General features: G+C 39.3%; 1 protein-coding gene across 3 annotated transcripts; it reads left to right on the top strand.

The window, feature by feature from the left end:
* Positions 1-224: 224 nt before the first annotated feature.
* Positions 225-18,822, top strand: LOC139115414 (uncharacterized). 3 transcript variants are annotated; one of them, XM_070677510.1, is made up of 9 exons: positions 225-535; positions 3,433-3,659; positions 4,920-5,069; positions 5,927-6,814; positions 11,866-11,989; positions 14,409-14,635; positions 15,688-15,837; positions 16,462-17,349; positions 17,561-18,822. In XM_070677510.1, the coding sequence occupies exons 1-9, from the start codon at positions 501-503 to the stop codon at positions 17,809-17,811; spliced, it is 2,940 nt and encodes a 979-aa protein (XP_070533611.1). In that variant the 5' UTR covers positions 225-500; the 3' UTR covers positions 17,812-18,822. The 3 variants fall into 3 exon arrangements, with proteins under 3 accessions (XP_070533611.1, XP_070533612.1, XP_070533613.1); XM_070677511.1 differs by lacking the exon at positions 225-535 and adding an exon at positions 1,346-1,471; XM_070677512.1 differs by lacking the exon at positions 225-535 and adding an exon at positions 1,623-1,754.
* Positions 18,823-20,138: the final 1,316 nt, after the last annotated feature.

A 20,138-nucleotide genomic window follows, 5' to 3' on the forward strand; every position in this document is an offset into this window, starting at 1 on the left:
ACATATGTGTATTTGTCAAGGCAAATTAGTGTGACGCAAAACTGTTTCCATGCCAAGTTAAACGCAGTCGTCCTTCAATAAAAATACGTCATCATTATGAATTCACGGAGATTGATTGGTTTACGAGTCTGGTAATCATAAAAACAACACAGCCATGATGAAAATTCCCCTTCTATAGTCATTGTGTCACACCGTGTAAGTACGCAAATTGAGGTCATTCTGGGATACTCAGACTTTGAGGACGTATACGGACGGACCTGTTCATGCACGGTCGGCTCACCAACTGGAATTTCTAGGTTCAGCGCCTTTGCAGATTTGAAAGCTGAAAAGTACTTTTTTGTGAAATATTCACTGCATGGAATTCAACCCGTAACCTCAATTAACGTCGCGCACATCGTAAAATTGTGTACAGAGGGGGTCATCGGGCCTGGTAGATCGAAAATTCGGCTCCCAGACTGGGACGGAACCTTGGAATTTAGCAAAAAGTGATTACTTTGGGTATGACGTCGTCAACGGATGATCCACCAGGAGAAAGGTAAAATTAGAACATCATTATATTAATCTTGATACGATACGATTGTTTAAAGCACATCATAATAGTTGTATTTTGTTATTTCTCACATACGAAATTCCTTCATCGTCGTCACAAATATGTGGTGACGGCGAAAGTCACGTCTTTCGTATTTAAAGAGATTATCAATACCGTCAGTCACTGTGACACACTGGTGACGATGACACACTGTGGACGGTGACACACGGCTGTGAAATCCGAACGTTGGATTAATATTTGTACACAGCGAGCGAGTTGTCCTTCTAATCAAGGACGTAATTATTTACAGTCCTGAAGATAAGGTCAGATGTGCGAGTTCACAACGACAGGTGTGTTACGCACATTCTATCGCGGCTATGAATTCATAAATATGAAGGTCTACGCTTCAGCCAAACACAGGGGATAGTCCAATTCTAGGTTTGTGTTCAGTGCGGTTGAAATGGCGAGTGAGTCACTCACTTCCGCCATAGGTATACCACGGTCACTCTGTGGTATACAAATACAAACAACAGTAAAATGCCATATCAGATTTGCTGCAGTCAGAGCAAAGACGAATAACATAACGCACATGAGAGACGTGTCACTCTAAATCGATGTTTTTATCACGGAGACATGTTGGATAATACGCCCGTGCAATTGGTTGCCAAGGTGGCCAGCTGGCTGAAGTAGATGTTACCCTGTATCCACTGAAAAGTCGTCGCCACGCAATTTTTACACGAAAAGCTCCTTTCAGATGTCGACTGGGTGTGGGTGATTTTTGCCATTACATGTTTGCAAAGGCATCTCGTTCATTGCATTTGTTTCATTCGATGAGAGTGAAAGGTTCGCGTCGGAAAACACTACACGTTGAGAGTGTGCACAGTGAGCTGAACGGGTAACTCTGCGATACAGGCCAGATGTGTAGTTGACGACATTTGCCCGGTGAGTTATTTTTAGACATGGCGCAAAGGCGTCGATGTGCGCATGATCAGGCAGTACATCCGGGTCAACAGTTAAAACGAAAGTAGGCGATTGCTATTTACAAGCTTGCAATGTAAATAATGTACAACATGTCCGTGAGTGGTACCAGGACGGTTGTCCCCGGGTCATTTATTACCCCTACATTGCTCACCAACCAGTTTGGGCTAAGGTCAGGCAAACGATTAGGCGGAGTACCCCATGGGAAAACGTTCAGGGGTTGAATTAATCTGAGAACCCCAGGAAGGTATGATTGCCTTGCACTTTTGAATCATATTATGTACTGAGAACCTCATGACCACATTAAGTTATATCGAAAGAGAGTATCGGCGAGATCATAATTTCCCCTATTTTTATACATGTACCTTACAAATATCAGTACACTAAATATGCCTTGAAAGTTCTATACCTATACTAGGGCCTACATTATCTATTAGGGAGATGGAAGGATGTGTTAAATGCCAATTGATATTCGGAGTGTATGAGAAGAAGACTGAAAGCTCTAGAAGGAATGCAAGATGGCCCGAATATCATACATGATTTTAATCATAATAATCTCCATCATTGTTATTACTGTTATTACTATCATTATTATTATGATTGATGATGATGTTGTTGTTGTTGTTTCTATCATTATTAATATTGTTATTATCTTATTATTGTTATTGTTGTTGTTATTATCATTATTATTACTTTTATTGTTTTTGTGTTTTGTTAGATAATAGTCTAATAACATCAGATTCCACAAAAAAGCAAAACGTACAGTGAAAATGAAAGATACTGTAACTGTGAGATAGTATAAATACTCAAGCACAACTGCCTCAAAAACGAGGAGAATTCATGATTTGGTATAATCGAAGACGTCTGTACGTTGGAGAACCCTACTTGTTCCAATTGGTGTGGAGACTTTGCGTCCCTTGCTTGTAACGCGTCGCAGATTTTCATTCTAGAGGGACTCGAGATAAATTTTTCCAAAATTTTGGTGTGCAGTAATAAAATGTTGTTGTCAATGTATAGAACTTGTATGAAATAAAAAGGGTAAGACATTAAAGAATTGCTATGCTAATAACTGTTTGGGAATAAAATAATTTGTAAGCAACGAAAAGTGAGAAGGATGTATAACATCAGCGATAAAATATGAACCCAGTAACCTGGATTTTTGTAGAATAGTTATATAATAAAACTACCAGCTGATGATAGGAATGTCTTACACTGTACAAAGGTAATGGGCCAGAGACGGTGTCAGAGTAAGGTCTTCGACTCTCCGTTGATAGATGGTGTGTCCGTCGAAAGGTTTGCTTGGAAAATAGTCGAAATTGACAGGCTAATTATCTTTCCAACATAAGGTAGAGGGCGCGTAATTATATAAGGAACAACATGTGTAAATGGAAGTATAAGTTCAATGTTTGTTTGAAGTGGAAAGACAAATAGATAATGTTTACTCAAACGCAGCAATGAATAACCCATAGCAATAAATTAAAGCATTCAACAGTGTGCGTGCTAATATACATGCCAAAAAACAAAAAAAGCGTACTTTAATGGTCTCTGAATTTACAATCACATCTAGATATATTACATAAATTAATCAGTGCAATAAAATAGGGCCAGTCTTGTCATTTAGGAGACCGCAATACAAAACGAAAACTTCATAAATCAATAGACAAATCCGTGATAACCATAAAATCCGATCGATAAAATCGCAAAAGCTTTTATGTGAACTACTGGCAGAGCTAAGGGCTGCACAGAACAAATCGTGCAGAGATACTGCACCAAACCCAATGTTAATACACAAGAGTTTTGTACCGCACTGTGTACACGAAAGAACCATAACCTGATCATGAGACATCCCTAAGTCATATTTGTGTTGTTATACCATGCATTGAATCCCAATGTCGCTTAGTTTCCTCTTCTTTTTCTTATTTCAGGACCACTACTTGTACAATGGACGACACCAATAACCCGCCAGATTGGTGCAAGTGGGTCATTGCATGCTACAATTTCTTCATAGTAATGTTCAGCGTTGGATTGAATTACGGCGTCTGGCTGATAAGGGACGATTTCAGATCCTTTTACGACGAGTATAACTATGGTCAAGGTGGTATCGATATTGATTGGGCAGTCTACATCAATATTGCTGTCACATTCTTTCTCGGTAAATCCAATTCATGGTTTTCTTGGGTTATAGTACAAGAGAGAGAGAGAGAGAGAGAGAGAGAGAGAGAGAGAGAGAGAGAGAGAGAGCTCAAAAGCCATGTTGTGTGTGTCTCAAGGCAAACTGCGCCTCGAGGACAGATATTACAACTCACAAAGATTACAACACGTATATATCCTTGAGTGAGCAAACTCACACTTTGTTTGTAATGGAATATGTAAACTATAAGCTTGGAAATTTACTTCACCGGAAATATTTCAGCTGTTGCTTTGTATTGAATCAGATACGCAAACCGAAATTAAAAAGACAATCCGCAAACAGTGAATGAGATGAGCAATAAATGAATCTGCTTGAGAATACATGCGTCAAAATATCGAAACTTACATTGTATATCCAGTAATCTCATTGTATGAGAACTAAGTTCTTATATTCTTGTTCTGAAACTGCATAAAAATCACATTATGGATTTCTTCTATGTGTTTCGATCAGACATTAATTACCATAAGATTACACCTATCACTCCCTATTTCAGACCCCATTTGTATGATAGCCGTATCAGTTGTCGTGTTAATGGCACTAACTCAGTCAAAGAATAGAATTACATTTAGAAGCATTACCAATTACAAACAAATTGGTAATTTACAGAGTTTACTTGCTCAATAAAATGAACTGTCGTCAGCATACAAATAACTATAATTATATCACATCAGTATGTTGATGGCGCAAATGCTACAATCTGATTGGTCGAGACGCGAAAAGAACCGTGGTATATTGACAATATACCACGGCTGGCATACGCTCGAGCACTAAACTTGATCAAAAATCCGTTTATGACGTTCCACGCCAAAATTTCAATATACTGTTATGACATAATAGCAATAAATCATACCTCGCGACGGTTTACCTCTCGATTATGACTAGTTCACTTCATATATGCACTCGCTATCCCACGTGCATATATATCGTGAACTGGTCAAAATCTCGCGGTATACCGTCGCTGGGTGTGCTTTATTGCTTAATTATATTCTACCGCTAACGAAGTAATCGGGAAATGATTAATTGGTCGCAATATCAAAATATCTTTTTTCACTCCTTCTAAAAATATGTAAACTAATTTTCTGTGGAACTTTCTTTGACAAAATTTACAAAAAGTCGTCAGTGCCTAATTGTGTTGACACACCATCCATCCAACATCATGTCAGGAGTTTACACTGATTAGCTCACTGAATGGTTTTTAACAACAGTTAACCGTTTTTACAGGGATACTAGCAGCAGCAATTTCCAACATCGGCAAGAAATGGCCACGTTGTACGGTTTTCGGCGGCGCTGTCATATCTACACTTGGCCTCGTCGTATCTTGGCTCGCGACCAATGCTGGCGTCCTCTGCATAACGTATGGATTCGTAACAGGTAATTTTATTTCTTTGAAATCAGACACGATTTTGGACGAACAGCAAGAAACTTCATTGCACTATCTGAAAAAGATGGTGGAAAATAGATGAAAATCACAGAAAATTCAGCTTTTAATAACCAATAGAAGTCGAGTGAGTGAGAAGCATTAGCAGATATATATATTCAAGCACAGGCAAAGAAAATGACTTCTTGTCGTGAGGATGTTTTCATTTGATCGGTAATATTTGACAGGCTGAAACCCGAGTTATTGGTGGCATTTGTTTGGGTTCGGTACTTTACAATTGTTACATGACGAAGCGAGTACGTAAGTGTCCGTTGCATCCCAAGTAAAGTGTAAGTGCATGTTATACAGTGTACGCTTAACGAGTGGTTAGGGCAAGGATGTCGTCACTCAAGGGTCGGGCGCATTGGGGCAAATGACACTTGTAAGTTTGAAGGTCCTTGAGAAAAATATTACAGAAAACCTCTTTTAGAAAGAACACTTACGAACTGGTCGAACTCCCCACCTCAAATTATGAATAGAGGTCTGAGTTTTTGTAGCTCTAAATTATATTCAATGTAATATGTAGAAATATTCTTGCATAGGTTGTTTTCGTAAACTTTCCCGTGAAAGGATCTTTTAGATAAGTAAAGTAAAGTAAAGTAAGCTTGTATTGAAATCGTATCCCAGTTGGGATCTTGATCATAAAGTACAATAGAGGTTTTATAAAATCAACAGCGAAAGAGTATATATATATATAAATATAAATAGCTATATATAGATACAATATAATATCTAGATATTAGATACTAGATGGCATAGTTTACCTCAGTCGGTTCTTCTGATTTACCGTCTTTTACAATTTGCATTTCAGGTATTGGATTCGGACTCATGTTAACGCCCAGCCTCGGAATGATTCCTAGGTATTTCGATAAGAGAGGATTGGACATGGCCATGTCTGTGGCACTCCTCGGGGCTAGCATGTACCTTTTTATCATCCCTCCCCTCTTTGACCACGTCAAAGAGACTTACGGGAAGAGAGGCATGTACTTTATACTTGCATGTTTAAACGCCCAATCAGCGTGGCTTGCTGTGGCATTTCTTCGGCCGATAAAACAGCCTGACCCACCTTCTGGTAACGAAGGTCAGGCAGAAGGTGACTACGACGATGAAATCGATGGAGCATCCACTGAAGGAAAACTCACAGCAATAGCACATCACCTGGACCTGTTTTTGTTTCAGAAACCAATGTTCGTAACTATGGTGATTGCAATGTTCTTCATCGGTGCTGGTCACAATGTTCTAATCCTCCATCTTCAGCAGGGTGCAATGGATAGAGGAGCCAACGATAGTGAGCTGCAGATGTTACCCATCTACTATGGCATCGCCATGGTCATCGGGTCACTTTGCTACGGAATATCTTCTCTTCCGTGTGAATGCTGTGGTTTTGCAGACGGTACATGCCGTCTTTATACCAACAAAATCCGTCTTCTTAAATTCTGCACCTCCCTCCTTGTTGTTGGTATTGCTGGAGTACTCAGTTTTCTGGCCACTTCCTTCGCCGGATTTATCGCAGTCACCATAGTCATTGGTTTTGGGAGCGGTTTTTACCTGCCCTTGATGGTTGTTATGGTGAAAGTGTTCGTTCATCGTGGAGAAGGCAGACAAAACCATGCAAAGAGTCGATGGAGAGTAACTGCCGCTCTTGGATTTGCTTTCACTGCATTTGGGATTGGAGCCGTCGTTGGATTACCTGTAGCTGGTAGGTGTAACAATTGTTATCATATACCTACATTCACATACCCATGTAAACCTTTGGGAACAAGCGCTCTTACAGGTGTGCAATAATAGTTCTTTTACCGGTTCCATGATACAGTGCGCGCTAGGGTATACAAAGCGTACTTATCATATACCTACATTCACGTGCCTGTGTAAAGCTATAGGAGAGAAGCGTCCTCAGATCCGTGCATTTTTTTACGTATCACGCCCAGGTCCGTGCCCAAATATGGGCAATCGCGTGCATTTCTGAGCTATCTCGATTCTGGTTACTACGCGCGTTGCTATCCGCAAACGTTCCATTCGTACACAAAGACAGCGCGAGATTAGGAAACGTCTGCTCGTTCAGATCGTAGTTGCGCGTGGCGACAGTGGAGTCGCGCAGGTGACATGGGCTTTTATTTCTAAATTCTAGTGAAATCCTGTGTATACTAACTGCGTGCCTGTTCAGTATAAATTACAAGAAACTGACATCACGATTTTGTCCTTCTTACACCTCGATTTCAGCCTTGATCTCTGTTGGTCACGTAATAGTACGGATGTTGCTTTGCGCGTTCTAGAATTCTGCAGGTAAACAAATGACGTCATTATGTATGTCAATCCGCGACGGGAAGTGGCCATCGTATTTATGTTAAAGTGACACAAATGGCGATGAATTTTTGATATCGCACGCATTTTTATCTCCTAAACACTGTTGAATATTATGTAAACTACATATTTATCATTCCATAAGGTATATGATAAAACCTTTACGGCCCTGATACGGCCGTAAAGATCAGTTACGCACAGAACTTTTTAGCTGTACGGGACACGCAGGGTATGTTACTCATAGAACTCTATGACAGATTGCACCCTAACCTATATTTTCGTCGAGTTTGGTATTATTTGGAATTGTAAATTTGTGTCATTCTTCTATAACAATCTGTTGTACAACACAAATCAGTATGTTTTTGTGTTTTGAGTGTATATACGGTATTATATATAGCACTGCAATGCATTGTGGGATAACCGGGAAAAGGTCTATTTGCCGTATCATACCCAGGCACAATGTGCCCAAATAAGGTAATGTGCGCGCATTTTCGAACTAATTCGTTGTCGTTGCTACGCGCGTTGCTATCCACGTACATTCCATTCGAAAGCACGTCAGCGCGAGATTCGAACCCGTCTCTCGGCGCTTCGCTCGTAGTTTTGAAGCAAATTGTATACAGTTCGACTGATCAATATTGGTTTAAAACAAGTGCTTGATAGTTTCCTCTCAACGTTTTACTGAGAAAGTGTATTTTAACGAGCAGAACAACTGCTCATTCTGTAGTGACATTGACGTTCTCATAGAACAAGCTCGCGACGCGTTCCACAACAGAGCAAATGACACTATCGTACATAATAATCCGCAAAGTTGCGTCGCGCTCACGTTTTTTTTAATTTACGCCCATAACTTTAACAAAATCATATTGATAAAACTGAAACATATCGCACCGTTCAATAAGGTATATGATAAAACCTTTACGCCCCTGATTCGGGTTTTTCAGACCTCGGTCGTACGGCGTAGGGGCCCTCGCACGCTCGGGCCCTTCCGCCGTACAACCTCGGTCCGCAAAACCCGTATCAGGGCCGTAAAGATTAAAATAGTCGTAGTCTGGGGCTTCCATCAACTTGTACATCTATCCTTTTAATTCGTTAAACTTCGTGCGTTGTTCATTTTGTATATCAAGGAAGATATAAGCTAAAACTAAAAATTTTTATAATCTTTACGGCCCTAATACGACTTTTGCGGCCCGAGGTCGTACGGCGGAAGGGTCCGAGCGTTCGGGGGCCAATACGTCGTACGACCAAGGGCCGCAAAGCCGTATCAGGGCCGTAAAGGTTTTATCATATACCTTATGAAAGTATAATATGTTGTGTATACAATATTCAGCATTATTTAGGAGATAAAACCGTGCGATATCAAATATTCATCGCCATTTGTGTAAGTTTTTCATAAATACGATGGCCGTTCCGTCGCGGATTGACATACATAATGGCGTCATTTGTTTACCTGCATAATTCTAGAACGCGCAAAGCAACATCCGTACTATTACGTGACCAACAGAGATCAAGTCTGAAATGGAGGTGTCAGAATGACAAGAGCGTTATGTCAGTTTCTTGTAATTTATACTGAACAGACACGCACTTGGTATACACAGGATTTCATTAGAATTTAGTAAGGGAGCATTCTTTTTTTACGGGGAGGGGGTCGATTGAATTTGAGCGACAAATGAAATGTAAAAAGCGACCCCCCCCTCCAAATCAAATTTCTAAAATTTGACCCCCCTCAATTCATCAATTGTAAAATGTAGCCCCCCCCCCCGTAAAAAATCATCAGATTTGATTCATTAACCCTTCGCACCCTGTGGCCCTGGGCTGAAAAAAGTTTCCTCACACACTATAGAGAAACAACATTTTTGGTGAAATTCCAAAATCAAATTTTTTGCACACATGTGAACTTGTAATCGCCATAGTCTAATCAAGTACACTAATACCAATAATCAAGAGTACATAAATACACAGATTTACCTAGTTTTGTATTGGAAAAAAATTATTCATAGTTTCCTCATAGACAAGATAGTGAATCAACATTTCGGTGACATTCCAAAATCAAATTTCTTGCACAAACATCTACTTGTGACCACCCTAGTCTCATCAAGTACATTAATATCAATACTCAAGCGTACATAAATACACAGATTTAACTAGTTTTGAATTGGAAAAAAATTATTTGTAGTTTCCTCATAGACAAGATAATGAAGCAACATTTCGGTGAAATTCCAAAATCAAATTTCTTGCTCAGACATGCACTGGTAACTACCCTAGTCTTATCAAGTACATTAATATCAATAATCAAGAGTCTATAAATACACAGATTTAGCTAGTTTTGTATTTAAAAGAAATTATTCATAGCTTCTCATAGATTTTGTATGGAGGATTGTGTATTTTCTATTTTGCCTGGGAGTTCTTGTGTGTTATCAATGTATACCTAGGGAGTCCCAGACGGAACTTTCCTGAGAGTGTTTTACGTTGCATGCTGCAGTGGAAGGTTTGAGTGTCAGCGTGTGCTTTTTAAGTCAGATATTTCTCTATTTTGAGTTTTACTCAAGTCAGCAGATATGTAAAGAAACCGGTGAGTGGCAGAGATCGAACTTTATGCGGATCGGACTGTTTATTTAAACCCTACGCCATCCTCTACTTTAGTCGATCGAACGAATATTGCTCACACAAGTGAAAGCCGTGCCGTATTTGCAATATGCACTGAACGCTGAGATGATAGTATCACCACAAGTTGAAAGCTGATCTTTCTGCAGCACATTGTGTGTTAACTTCGCACTTTATTCCGTATATGAGTTCAGTCAGATGTCTGAGATTGTCATGAGAACATTATTTGTGATTGTTCCACTGAACTTTTGTCGATGCGCGGTGTTTGCAGAGGAAGATTTCAGATTAGTTCGGCATGTCCCCAAAGAGCCGACCGGAAGTAAACAAAGATCTAAGATGGCTGCGCCCGTGGTAGCTGAACTGGATGCTGCTTAGCAGTGAATTGCGTGTGTTGTCGCCGACTTTCATGTGCAGACATTACATGGGACTTACAATTGTGCTCATCATCGAACATTAGTTAAAGTCGAGTGTGAACTATTTGTGTTTCCGAGCTGAGCGGTCAAGTCTGAGGCACCTCTGCGGTAACGTTTTAGTTTTCCATAGAAATGTTAAGCATGATTTAGAAAGGGTTTGAACAGAGTTTTTGTTCTGAAAGTGTGTTCGACTCCTGCCGTCGGGAGGTCGATCAGTACGGTTATTGTTACCATGGAGTAATATTTATAGTTTTGAAGTACGGTTTTACTATTTTATATGTAGACCCCGATATTTGACACAATATAGTAATATACAGAAGTTGTTTGTTACATTATATGACTGTGTGTTAGTTCCTCATTTCATGCCCCATGCTCTGTAGCCCTGCGTACAGGTCTTTGCACGTGTGTTCCCAGCATTATATGGCCTCTATCACAGTCCTGCAATGGTCTACGAAGAGAATGAAGTCTCTGGGGCCTGAATCTGGACGACAATGAAAAAACGGTCTTTTTGGCAGAAATTCTGCTCTATTGGGGCAAAATCATTTCCCTGCCTACCTTTACCTCCTAACCAATCCAAGAAATGATGCGATTAACTTCTCCTAACGTCCATAACCGCTCATTTTCTGAAACATAACATACTCGACAAGTTGTTTACCCATGGAGACCCCAGTTATCTCCACAGACCGTTGCAGAGCTGTGGTGGAGGCCGTATAACGCCCAGAACACACAGACCTGTACTCAGGGCTACCTGCTCTGTTAAGTTGCTGCTCTAGAGAGGTTAACGCCAGTCTCGGAGTTGTTGGCCCTGTTAGAGAAATAAATTTGGCTGAGCTTTGGTCGATCGGTTATTATTCTGCCGTCTCGAAACAAACATCGGTTACACAAGCAACATTTCTGTGAAATTCCAAAGTCAATTTTCTTTCCATAACTCAATACAAACCTTTGTAAACTTTGACTCCCCCTTCAATCATTGATTGTAAAATTTGACCCCCCCCCCAAAAAAAAAGCGGTTTTGTAAAAGTCAACCCCCGCTGATTCCACCTACCCCCCTCCCTGTAAAAAACGAATGCTCCCTAAAAGCCGATGTCACCTGCACGGCTCCACTGTCGCCACGCGCAACTACGATCTGAGCGAGCAGGCTTTGTGTATGAAAGGAACGTTTGCGGATAGCAACGCGCGTAGTAACCAGAATCGAGATCGTGAGTTCAGAAATGCACAGAAATGCCCATATTTCGGCACCGGGCCGGGGCGAGATACGTAAAAAAATGCACAGATCTGGGGGCGCTTTTTCCCATAGCTTTACACAGGCATGTGAATGTAGGTATATGATACAATTTGCATTAGGCTCGAGAGTTCCGAGCAGGTGTGTGTTGTGAGATATCTCTAGCGCTACCATCGTTAATCGCTATGAGTTTTTTCGTCTTTTCTACAACAGATCTCCTCAACGAAAGACTGGATAACTACAACAGTTCTTACTTCCTGGCTGGCGCGGCGATGCTTTTCGCATTCTTCATTGTTATGATAAGAGGTATAGTAACCGCTAGAGAAAGAAAAATAAGGTACGATATGGATATGCCAGTGAGAGCTAACGGTGCGGAAGAAAACAGAGACTCTAAAATATGAATGGGCAAACACGTCAGCACATTGAAAATGCTGATGGGGCTCCATAAAATAACTTAAGGTAGTATGCGCCTCGAAATTTAAAGGCCTTAAACTTTTGCTCAAACTTTCCTAGATAGAACTTTCAACCATTCTCTTCTCAAATTTGAATAAAATTCAAGTGATGAATGTGCAAAATTTTGCATAAGAGAAACAAATTAGCAAACATTTACCGATACCGATATTTAAAATTCAAAATGGCCGCCATCCCCATATGAACGTAAAATACAAGTTTCGATTTTCGAAAAACTAAGACAGTGAATATATTTCTTTCTCCAGGAGCTATAGAATGAGCCCCCACTCATGGTATATCAGAAAAGAATTGTAAAAGCCTAGCCGTCCTAATATCTGTCCAAGTCCAAGAGGCGCATTCTATCTTAAAGTAGGCATGAGTTATTTAGCCTTATTTCTGACTTCATCGTGTGGTAAACACGACCCTCGTTGCGTCTAAGATTAAGAACCACGGGACATTTCCCACCCTTTCATAAAATTATTGGACAGACCGCACAAAGGAGAAGGATTAAAAAGGATCCAAAGTAGCCTTTCACCTATGTTTATTACGAAAATAGACCTTTCGCGACTTTTGCACCTTGTCCGCCAGCTGCAGCGATATGAACGAATTTCCTTGAACGTTTTTCCTTTGCCTTTAGTGTATAAAAAAGGAAGTCTTGGTTAATCCAGGGGAATATGACGACATTACTATCGATGCATTTCTGCAAAAAATACACCTATTCAGTATAAGTAACACTAAAAACAATTTGTCATTAATTTTCACTTGACTTATTTTTTGCAACTTGCTATTGTAACTTTCTGATTAGACTAAGTTACAAAACTGTCGCTGTCGATTTTGTACTATTGAATATTCAATGTCATTGTTTGAAGGCAAATTGTATCATTTCAGAAGCTATAAATAGTGTGTAGCGTTGACATCGAGCACATGGAAATCTTTCTTGACTCAAGAAGTCCTCTAAAGTCAGCAATAAAATCTATCAGTACACTTTCAGTAACTGACGTTTTATTTCAGCAGATGCAGAAGTGTCAATTTATACATTCTCTCAAACTCTGCTGGCTGAAGACCAACAATTGACTGCGGATTCTCAAAACTATACGTCATGAGACCTACACAAATCATATGTGAAATTATTTGCAGCATCACCTGTTGTTGTGTCACCTCTTCCGTCGGTTTTCTCTTTTGTTTCTGTGGTTAAATGGTCTGCATGGTGCGCCACCACATCTCTTATAAGTATTGCAGCTTAGCCATCACTGTATAATCCGAGGTCAAATATATAGTCGCAAAGGTCAATCAAATCTTTCACCACTGTCATCCTTAATTAAATATAAAATTATTGAGATTGAATACAATGCGAACTGTAAATTCATTTGAACAATAACAAATATTTATTGCTACATTTTGCTATGAATCTCACCGAGTTTAACAATGTAGATTCATTAAATCGTCTCATGGGTGTAGCTAACTGTTAAGTTTCGGCTTTAGTGAACTACAGGTCAGACATACAATTTTCATTGTTCTTAATATTTTTATTGTACAGAGAATTGACTAGTATCTCATCGTTTTGTTGTTTTGTTTTGTTTTTCTCAGAATTACTCACAGGTACGAAGTTAGATTTTTAGGTTTCATGTTCATGTTTATCTGAAAAAAGATCTTTGACCCTCCGTTTGATAGGTGGTGTGTCAGTCGAAAGCTTTGCTGGGAAAATAGTCGAAATTGAAAGGCTAATTATCTTTTAAACATAAGGGAGAGGGCGCTTAATTATAACAAACATGTCTAAATGAAAGTATGAGTTCAATGTTTGTTTGAAGTGGAAAGACAAATAGGTAATGTTTATTCAAACGCAGCAATGAATAACCCATAGCAATAAATTGAAACATTCAACAATGTGCGTGGTAATATACATGCCAAAAACAAAAAACCGTTTAATGGTCTCTGAATTTACAATCACATTTAGATATATTACATAAATTAATCAATGCAATAAAATAGGGCCAGTCTTGTCTTTTAGGAGACTGAAATACAAAACGAAAACGTCATAAATCAATAGACAAATCTGTGATAGCCATAAAATCCGACAAAATCGCAAAAAGCTTTTATGTGAACAAATACCGGCAGAGCAAAGGGTTGCACAGGACAAAATGTGCAGAGATACTACACCAAAACCAATGTTAATACACAACAGTTTTGTACCGCACTGTGTACACGAAAGAACCATAGCCTGATCATGAGACATCCAAGGTCATATTTGTGTTGTTATACCATGCATTGAATCCCAATCTCGCCTAGCTTCCTTTTTTGTATTTCAGGAACACTACTGGTACAATGGACGACACCAATAGTCCGATAGATTGGTGGAAGTGGGCCATTGCCTGCTACAGTTTCTTCATAGTAATGTCCACTGTTGGATTGAACTACGGCATCTGGCTGATAAGGGACGATTTCAGATCTTTTTACGACGAGTATAACTATGGTCAAGGTGGTATCGATATTGATTGGGCAGTCTACATCAATATTGCTGTCACATTCTTTCTCGGTAAATCCAATTCATGGTTTTCTTGGGTTATAGTCCTGGAGAGAGAGAGAGAGAGAGAGAGAGAGAGAGAGAGAGAGAGAGAGAGAGAGAGAGAGAGAGAGAGAGAGAGAGAGAGAGAGAGAGAGAGAGAGAGAGAGAGAGAGAGAGAGAGAGAGAGAGCGCTCAAAATCCATGTTGTGTGTGTCTAAAGGCAAACTGCGCGTCGAGGACAGATATTCTGACTCAGGAAGTTTACAACACGTTTACTTCCTTGAGTAAGCAAACTTACGAATTCCTCTGTTGCCTTTCAGGAATGATAATTCTGACACTTTGTGTCTAATGTAATACGTCAACTACAAGCTTGGAAATTGAATTCACTGGAAATATTTCAGCTGTTGCTGCTTTGTATATAATCAGATACAGACGCCGAAATTGAAAAAGAAAATCTGCAAACAGTGACTGAGATGAGCAACAAATGAATCTGCTTTTAATACAGGCGTCGACATATCGAAATTTATATTGTATGTCCAGTCATCTCATCGTATATTCTTGTTCTGAAACTGCATAAAAATCACATTATGCACTTCTTCTTCTTCAAACATCAATTACGATAGGAGTCCACCTAACTCCATGATTTCAGACCCCATTGATTTCAGACCCCATTTTTATAATAGCCGTATCAGTTGTGTTAATGACACTGACTCAGTCAAAAATAGAATTGAATTCATAAGCATTACCAATTACAAACAAATTTTGGTAATTTACAGAGTTTACTTGCTCAATAGAATGAAGTGTCATCAGCATACAAATAACTATAAAGACGAAAATACATCGTACCGCTAACGATGTAATCGGGAATTGATTGATTGCAAAGGTCACAATATCGATATCAGGTTTTACACTACTCAAAAAATACGTAGAAGAAAGTAATTTTTTGTGTTACTTTCTTTGATGATATTTTCAAAAATTGTTCAGCATCTAATTTGCTTTGACATACGATCCAACATCATGTCAGGAGTTTACACTGATTAGTTCACTTAATGGTTTTTAACAACAGTTAACCGTTTTTACAGGGATACTAGCCGCAGGAATTTCCAACATCGGCAAGGAATGGCCACGTTTTACGGTTTTTGGCGGGGTAGTCATATCCACACTCGGCCTCGTCGTATCTTGGCTCGCGACCAGTGCGGGCGTCCTCTGCATAACGTATGGATTCGTAACAGGTAATTTTATTTCTTTGAAATCTGACACTTTGGACGTACAGCAAGAAATTTCATTGCACTCTCTGAAAAAGACGGTGGAAAGTAGATGAAAATCACAAAGCTTTCAATAACCAATAGAAGTCGAGGAAGTGAGAAACAATAGCAGTAAGAATATTCATTCAAGCACAGGCAAAGAAAATGACTTCTTGTCGGCTCCCAAAAATTGGTGAGGATACTTTGCAATTCTTAAAAAGACGAAGCGAATACGTAAGTGTACGTTGTTTTGCAAGTAAACTGTATGTTATACAGTGTATACGCTTACAGAGTGGTTAGGGCAAGGATGTCGTCACTCTATGGTAGGGCGCATTGGGCAAAGGGCACCTGTAAGTCTGAAGGACCTTGAGGAAATATTACACAAAACCTCTTTGAGAAAGAACAGTTACGAACTGATCGAACTCCCCACTGCAAAATATGAATAGAGGTATGAATATTTGTAGCTCTAAATATATTCAATGATGTAGAAATATACTTGCAGAGGTTGTTTTTGTAAAAATTTTTACGTGAAAGGACCATTTAGATACTAGATGGCACAATATACCTCAGTCGGTTCTTCGGATTTACCGTCTTTTACAATTTGCATTTCAGGTATTGGATTCGGACTCATGTTAACGCCCAGCCTCGGAATGATTCCTAGGTATTTCGATAGAAGAGGATTGGACATGGCCATGTCTGTGGCACTCCTCGGGGCAAGCATGTACCTTTTTATCACCCCTCCCCTCTTTGACCACGTCAAAGAGACTTACGGGAGGAGAGGCATGTACCTTATTCTTGCAGGTTTAAACGCCCAATCAGCGTGGATTACTGTGGCATTTCTTCTGCCAATAACGCAGCCTGACCCACCTCCTGGTAACGAAGGTCAGGCAGAAGGTGACTACGACGATGAAATCGATGGAGCAGCCACTGAAAGAAAACTCACAGCACTAGCACATCACCTTGACCTGGATTTGTTTCAGAAACCAATGTTCATAACTATGGTGATTGCAATGTTCTTCATCGGTGCTGGTCACAATGTTCTAATCCTCCATCTTCAGCAGGGTGCAATGGATAGAGGAGCCAATGATAGTGAGCTGCAGATTTTACCAATCTACCTTGGCGCGGCAATGGTCGTCGGATCACTTAGCTACGGAATATCTTCTCTTCCATGCGAATGCTGTTGTTTTGAAGACCGTAGAAGCCGTCTTTCTACCAACACAATCCGTCTTTTTAAATTCGGCGTGGCCCTCTTTGTTGTTGGTATTGCTGGAGTACTCAGTTTTCTGGCCACTTCCTTCGCCGGATTTATCGCAGTCACCATAGTCATTGGTCTCGGGAGCGGTGTTTACTTGCCCTTGATGGTTGTTATGGTGAAAGTGTTCGTTCATCGAGGAGAAGGCAGACAAAACCATGCAAAGAGTCGATGGAGAGTAACTGCCGCTCTTGGATTTGCTTTCACTGCATTTGGGATTGGAGCTATCGTTGGATTACCTGTTGCTGGTAGGTGTAACAATTGAAAAAGTCGTAGAGGCTTTCATGAACTTTCACGTCTATCATCATTAATTATATCAAGGAAGATATAAGCTAAAACTAAATTATTTTTATACACAGCTTTGCATTAGGCTCGAGAGTTCCAAGCAGATGTGTTGTGAGATATTTCTATCGCCTTCATCGTTAATCGTTATGAGTTTTTTCGTCTTTCCTACGACAGATCTCCTTAATGGTATACTGGATAACTACAACAGTGCTTACATCCTGGCTGGCGCGGTGATGTTTGTGGCATTGTTCTTTGTTATGATCAGAGGCACTGCAATCTTTCGCTTTGCCGCTGGGAGAGGAAAAACAAAAAGTTACGATATTGATATGCCAGTGAGAGCTAACGGTGGTGAAGAAAACAGAGACTCTGAAAATGTGAATGGAGGAACACGTCAGCACATCGAAAATGCTGATGGGTCTCCATAAAAATAACTTAAGGTAGTATGCGCCTCGAAATTTAAGGCCTTAAACTTTTGCTCAAACTTTCCTCGACAGAACTTTCAACCATTCTCTTCTAAAATATAGAATAAAAGACAGGTGATCAACGTGAAAATTTTTGTGTTAGAGAAACAAATTACTAAACATTTATCGATATTTAAAATTCAATATGGCCGCCATCCCCATGTTAACGAAAAATAAAAGTTTCGATTTTCGAAAAACTAAGACAGTGAAAATATTTCTTTGTCCGAGAGATTTAGAATTGACCCCCAAAATGGTATATCAGAAAAGAATTATAAAAATTTACGAGTCTGAATATCTGTCCAAGAGGCGCATTCTATCTTAAAGTAGGCATGAGTTATTTAGCCTTATTTCTGACTTCATCGTGTGGTAAACACGACCCCCATTGCATCTAAGATTGAGAACCACGGGACATTTCCAACCCTTTCATAAAATTATTGGACAGACCGCACAAAAGAGAAGGATGAAAAAGGATCCAAAGTAGCCTTTCATCTACGTTTATTACGAAAATAGACCTTTCGCGACTTTTGCACCTTGTCCGCCAGCTGCAGTGATATGAACGAATTTCCTTGAACGTTTTTCCTTTGCTTTTAGTGTATAAATAAGGAAGTCTTGGTTAATCCAGGAGAATATGACGATATTACTATCGATGCATTTCTGCATAAAATTGCAAAAAATACACCTATTCAGTATACGAAACACAAAAAACAATTTGTCATTAATTTTCACTTGACTTATTTTTTGCAACTTGCTATTGTAACTTTCTGATTAAACTAAGTTACAAAACTGTCGCTGTCGATTTTGTACTATTGAATATTCAATGTCATTGTTTGAAGGCAAATTGTATCATTTCAGAAGCTATAAGTAGTGCGCAGCGTTGACATCGTGCACATGGAAATCTTTCTTGACTCAAGAAGTCCTCTATAGTCAGCAATAAAATCTATCAGTACACTTTCAGTAACTGACGTATCATTTCAACAGATGCATAAGTGTCAATTTTTACATTTTCTCAATTTCTGCTGGCTGAAGACCAACAATTAACTCCGGATTCTCAAAGCTATACGTCATGAGACCTACACAAATTTTATGTGAAATTTTTTTCAGCAGCACCAGTTGTTGTATCACCTCTTCCCTTTGTTTCTTTGGTTAAATGGTCTCCATTATGCGTCACCACATTTCAGATAAGTTTGCCGGCCAGACATATTTTTCTCATCCAAGGAAAAATATATAATCGCAAAGGTCAATCAAATCTTTCACCACTGTCACTGTTAGTTAAATATAAAATTGATTAGTCTGAATACAATGCGAACAGTATATTCGTTTGAACAATTAAAATATTTATTGCTATGTACTACCTTTTTCTATGAACCTCACCGAGTTATCAATGTACGTTCATTAAATCGTCTAATGGATGTAGCTAGCTCTTACGTTTTCGGCTTTAGTGAACTACAGGTCTTACATATAGTTTTCATTGTTCTTTCATATTTTATTGTACAAAGAATTGACTAGTATCGTTTTGTTGTTTTGTTTTGTTTTTCTCAGAATTACTCACAGGGACGAAATTAGATTTTTAGGTTTCATGTTCATTTTTATCTGAAAAACATTAAAGGGGAAGTTCACCAAGGATGATTTTTATATATGTGCTAGCTTTGTGGTCACTTACCCCGGAAAAGCTATTTTCACCATTTATAACTCACAAGATTTTACAAAAACCGATAGAAATAGTACAGGAAGTTGTCCATGTAATTTGAATCATGGGAAAAAAGCGCCAAGCTTGGAGCTTGCATAATGTGATATGGAAGGGACCATTTTCTCATGGGTATGGCATTGTCCACTCACCCATGCTTAAACCAGGCTGTGCGTATTTAGGTAACTTTTGTTTATACTGAGTATCCTTGCATAAACGATGATTCACTCATAATAAACTGTCCACTGTCAGATTTTGTGTTGCTGTTTACTACTGTGTTACTGTGAGAGGACAATGTGGAGGCCATACCCGTCCAAAGATGGTCCCTTCATATCACATTATGCAAGCTCCAAGTTCGGAGCTTTTTTCCCATGATTCAAATTACATGAGCAACTTCCTTTACTATTTTTATTGGTTTTGTAAAAAATCTTGCGAGTTATAAATGGTGAAAATAGTTTTCCTGGATAAATGACCACACAGCTACAACATATATAAAAATCATCCTTGGTGAACTTTCCCTTTAATGAATGTATTCTGTTGTTGGGTAGAACTTCAAAAATGTATTAGAATCATCAAAGTGATGCGTTCAACCACGCTTTCTGTGAAA

This window comes from Ptychodera flava, chromosome 17, assembly GCF_041260155.1.
Source record: "Ptychodera flava strain L36383 chromosome 17, AS_Pfla_20210202, whole genome shotgun sequence".
Lineage (NCBI taxonomy): Eukaryota > Metazoa > Hemichordata > Enteropneusta > Ptychoderidae > Ptychodera > Ptychodera flava.

What these genes read in the sequence shown, in the direction of transcription:
- LOC139115414 (XM_070677510.1), top strand. Translation starts at nt 501, where the DNA reads ATGACGTCGTCAACGGATGATCCACCAGGAGAAAG. An exon ending in CGTTGGATTACCTGTAGCTG is followed by an intron (nt 6,815 to 11,865) that starts GTAGGTGTAACA and finishes TTTCTACAACAG; the next exon opens with ATCTCCTCAACGAAAGACTG. An exon ending in GCTAGAGAAAGAAAAATAAG is followed by an intron (nt 11,990 to 14,408) that starts GTACGATATGGA and finishes TTTGTATTTCAG; the next exon opens with GAACACTACTGGTACAATGG.